This window comes from Pollicipes pollicipes, unplaced genomic scaffold (genome assembly GCF_011947565.3).
Source record: "Pollicipes pollicipes isolate AB1234 unplaced genomic scaffold, Ppol_2.1 Scaffold_1600;HRSCAF=1878_pilon_pilon_pilon, whole genome shotgun sequence".
Taxonomy (NCBI): domain Eukaryota; kingdom Metazoa; phylum Arthropoda; class Thecostraca; order Pollicipedomorpha; family Pollicipedidae; genus Pollicipes; species Pollicipes pollicipes.
In genome coordinates, this window is record NW_023595962.1 from 4,736,776 (window position 1) to 4,741,717 (window position 4,942).

Genomic DNA, 4,942 nt, shown 5'->3' on the forward strand with positions numbered 1-4,942 from the left:
TTGAATAAGGTCCAAGCAATCAAATTAACACTCACAATTACATGGTTGGAAATCGTTCTTGGAAAGTCCCTTGGATTCCAGTCCAGGACCCAGGAACCCGGTGCCATCTGGGCCCAGTGCATAACGAAAGGGCCCACTCCCCCAAGGAGATATAAGATCTCAGCTTTAGGCCATTTCATTTTGAGTGTGGGGGGTGGGCGCTGATCGTAACTTTCAGTAATGTCGAGATCATAGTTACGGACTTGAAATAAACGCTGTCATAGCACTTAGGGATTTCACGCCATATTGTTATGTGTCGAAGCTTATGAAACACTCAAGGCAGTGAGAGATCTCATCCAAAACTATATTTCAAGGCATTGAAATGTACTTGCGACCCCTCTGCTTAATAAGAAAAGTCAAGCTTTCAAATCTTGCTCATTAAATTTTCCCTGCGGCCTAAGTGTTGCTACGCATTCCAATAGGGTTTAGAACACCATCCCTGCAGTTACTGCAAATGTCAGGTCCCCCTAATTTCGCCGCGGCCACTTGTCTACGCTGCTTCATAGTTCCTGTGTTGCTATACTCTGAAGTGGCTCCAAAACCCGCAATTCGAGAAGCATTGGGTGTGCCATTTTTCCGTAACAGCGGGCTATGCTTTACAGTACAGCTGCACGGCATAAGTGAGCCATTTCATTGCTTTCTTGGCAAGTTACTAGTCGATCAATGCGTGTGGTTTCTCTAACATTGCTAAATGCAAGGGGCTTTAAGCAATGTCTTTAGCCGTCAATGCTCCTCACCTTTTTCGTGCAACGAATTAATAAATGTAGGTGGATGACTGCTAACGGACGGCGGCAAAATACGGCGCGCGCATGGTTTGCTGCTTGATTTCAGATACTTGCCTGCGGCGATTGAGCGATTAAACAGTGGCATTTAGACGATGTCAATCGTGGAATTGCAATCCCTAAAGTAAAGTTTGTGTTCGGACGGGCCAACGCACGGAATGACAAATAAAAGGATGGGTAGATAGGAACAAATACCGAAAATATGTATACAGGGATTACATTTTGTCACGAACCAGGTCAGTTTCGACAGTATGCTGGATTTGGCACCGTTTGTCGAAATGCCGACATACCGCCTTGCCCGGTCCGTGACGTGGCGTGACGTCCAATTCGCCGCCGAGGCGTGCCAATTTATTGGTGGTCCAACCCGTGGTTACAGAGATGTGAGGTCGGTTTCGAAAGGATGCTGAATTGGTTCGCGCCGATTCACACTTTCCCACCACCCATGCCAAGTCAATAGGCCAAAAGCAACCCATCCGACACGAGCCACGCCCGAACCCCTGACCGCGGCGGCTCACGATCTGCCCGTGAAAACGGTCCCGTGCGCCCGCGCGTCGTGTCCGAATTTCACCATTCAGCGACCCGCCGTTTTGGCCGGCTACGACGCAACGCAAAATGGGACAGACAGACGCAGCCCAAAGAAATGTTTCATGGAGAAGTGGGACACATCGGCCGTTGGCAAACGACCAGTCTGACAAGAGTCTGAACCAGTCTGACTATTGGTTGCGGAAAAAGACAGGGCGAGTGCCATTCGCCTGTAAATCCAAGCTTTCCACGCCTTTCCACCATCCACGTCTCAGCAAACCATGCACTTGTAACTAACAGGGGACAAAGAACGGCACTTTCTCCTTTTCGTATTATCGGATAATCAAAGAGCGTACTTTGGCAAGAAATGTGCGGAGACTGAAGAGGGAAAATGACAAAATGGCCAAAGCTTTACCACAGTATGGCCCAAAACGGGTCACTCCAAGGGAACGGCAATATTGTTCTCAAAGTTTGCGACCGGAAAAAGCTGTCCGATCTGAAAAAGTAATTATGCCCCTAAGATATGTATATATACAAATGCATATGTATAGATATATACATATATGTATATATATATATATATATATATATATATATATATATGTATATACGTTGCAAGTGGCTGCAGTAATGCATTATATTGTTAATGTGGCACACCCTGAAACTAGGAACCGAGCGCATCATTCCCACAGGTTATGGATAACGATAACAAGGCATCGTAGGTGCAACCATCAGTGAGGTGGGTCCGTCCCCCACCGCACATTACCCCGCCGTCACATCCTGGCGACAGAAATTCACTTACCGGGGATAGGTGCCAGCTTCGGTACGGTGCTTCGTGAGGTACGAGTGTCCGTCCTCACTGGTAATCAGCTGGCTACCCCGCCTCCGCGCTTCGATGACCCGGTATCTCATGGCTTCATTAACCAAATCGCTCGCCATGCAAGCAGAAGACTAATCTGACTGCTTCCACGCGGCGACCACGCATGCGCACTGATGTGGAGCACGCTGATGATCGCTGCAGGTTTGAAACATGATGGATCAGGGGCACAGCCAGGGTTTTCGTACGGGGTTTGAGGGGAGGTATCGAGGCTGTGAGCGCATCACACCTTTTTCCTTTTTCTGTTCAGCCATTTTCTATGAAACGGGAAAATGTGGGCCTGGTAGGTGGGTCCTTGGCTACGCCCATGCGCTGGATCCCTGATGAATCCCTGATCCCTGATCCCTGGACCGAGCTCAACGAACTCGACGCCATAGGGTGGGGAGCTGCACCGATTCGTGGGAAAGCTTCTCCGATTGGCGGTCCGAGAAACTTCAGGCACCTCGTGTTCCTTTACGGAAGTTTATGCCCTAAGGGCATGGGGGTGAGCTCTCTGCTCACCTACCAATGGTTGGTTGATCACTGGTCACATTTGGAGCTTCCCCAGTAATTGCGAAGGTCCCGCTGACCGGTCGACCGCTGCGATCTCGGCGGTCGGAAGGGAGGGCTTCGCACCTGAGGCTCAGAAGTGTTTCTCCCCTTGAACCTCTGGCGCGGAGGCTCCGGTCAGCGTGCCGGCTGACTAGGCGGGCCGGCAGCACCGAACACACCGGTCGCCGCTGCTTTCTGTAATCTTGGTCGGAGTTTCTGGCAGTTGCATGTAGCTGATCAGATACCGCTTTTCAACTTTCAGGGAGCAATAGCCTCACGGGGCTATGCTTGAATGTAACGACGGCTTTAGTATTGGAAACCCGACATCGGCGACTTGGCTCAATTGTTACACTGTTTGCAAACTAATGTCATTTAAGTTATCAACCTTCGTTGTCAAAAATGGCTTGCAGCATGCGGAGAGCTGTCCGTCCATGGCTTTGGTGGTGCGATCGCACAACTGGCTAGTCGGCTATTAACAGTATTACATTGGGCGCTACGTGTTCTCAATGTCATAAGCTTGAGACGAGCGCGTCAAGCTGGAAATGGCTGTTTTATCATGTCCTTGCTTACGATTTAGCCGTGCAATCAGTTGCTACGGGATAACTGACGTATTTGCATGCTTTGATATTTGAAGGCAAAAGAGAACATCCGGGTGCCCTTCGTAGAGCGACGGTGAACCTTTGCCCTGCTTCGCTGGCTTTCTTGATGATGGGGGTGCAGTGGATGTGAACCGCAGTCGTCACTACAAAAAAGCATGAAATCCCACGGGAAATCAGGCGGATTGGTCTAAGCGAGGTCTCGCGAGTCTTACCAAGTTTTATGTCGCCGAGGCTAATATGTCACCCCATTAGGTCAGGCCAAATGTAAATCTCGGCCGACAACCGATCTTTTCCAACTTGGCATGTCCATATGTACGTAATAATGCACTTTAACAGCGTGCAGCTCTCAAAAATGCGTGCCTTATGTGACACGATCACACAATCACATATGTATATATATATATATATATATATATATATATATATATATATATATATATATATATATATATATATATATATATATATGTTAATTAATATCTAATATTAATAATATATACGTATGTATGTGTAATATATATATGTATATATATATTTATATATATACGCATATATATATATATATATATATATATATATATCATTTATTTATACATATGCATACATACAAATGACATTTGGCATGTCTTTGGAGCATATGTTTATGATGCACGGCTCTGTTGGCTCTGTCTCGGAGAGGCGCATGACGCGGTCTGAGTCGTCACTCACGGACCGAGAGAGGAGAGTCTCCATGGCATCTGGCACCACAACGGGTGCAGGGCAACGCAATACTCGGCAGGCCTATCCTGCTCTCAGACATCGCCCGAGCTTGACAGCAGTGCCCCACCTTTTCGTGCTTGCACTTATTGTTAGATCAAAAGCGTAACATTTGATGAGTAACATCAGTGTTCTAGAGAACCCTCTAAGCATCTCAGAATTTCACCCCAAGCTTTCGATTTCGATTCTATCTTGGTTTTGAGTTTGATTTGCACTTTACGTTTCATTTATGATAATGAACACGACAATCCACTACGTTATGATTTTTCAAAGGGAGAAACACCTTTGAACCTTTAGGCGTCGCGTCTAAGAAATACTTTACGTGCTTCTGGGTTAATGGCGTTGCGCACGTAACACTCAGGGCCATATTCATACGTTTAGTGGCTTTTGCGTCGCAAATTTGTCGTCACCACGTTTACTAATGCCTCTCCGTAGACTTCCATTCCCGTGTAGCAAAACTGCCTTTTCCGGCTCGAAGTGCTACTGGCACCACACGACGCACGAGATGGTTGGTAAATTGTGCTCGAATTGCGCGTCACCTGCACACAGGAAGGCAGTTTATCAGTACGGCTACATGCTCCAGTCCAAGGCTTTCCTCCAGTCTCACTCAAACTGCTTTTGTCCCGTGAGTCTTCGGTCCCAGGGTGCCGAATGCTCATTCACACGCCTGCCTATCCGCCGCGCGGAGGACCTTCGCAGAAGCACGCGATTGTACAAGTAGTTCATAGCCGGCGGCAGACCAAAGCACGCGCGTGGCTTTTTACGAAGTATTACGCCACTTTACTGCGGTTCACGTTTCGAGCTATTGAGACTAAGTATGGTGAAACACGCCAATG

General features: G+C 47.6%; 1 protein-coding gene across 1 annotated transcript in view; it reads left to right on the forward strand.

The window, feature by feature from the left end:
• Positions 1-2,527: 2,527 nt before the first annotated feature.
• LOC119093005 (putative G-protein coupled receptor CG31760) overlaps positions 2,528-4,942 on the forward strand; it is a 19,513-nt gene continuing 17,098 nt past the window's right edge. The window contains exon 1 of the mRNA XM_037215901.1: positions 2,528-2,598. Within this exon, the coding sequence (XP_037071796.1) occupies positions 2,528-2,598 (71 nt within the window). The remainder of the gene's footprint in view (positions 2,599-4,942) is intronic.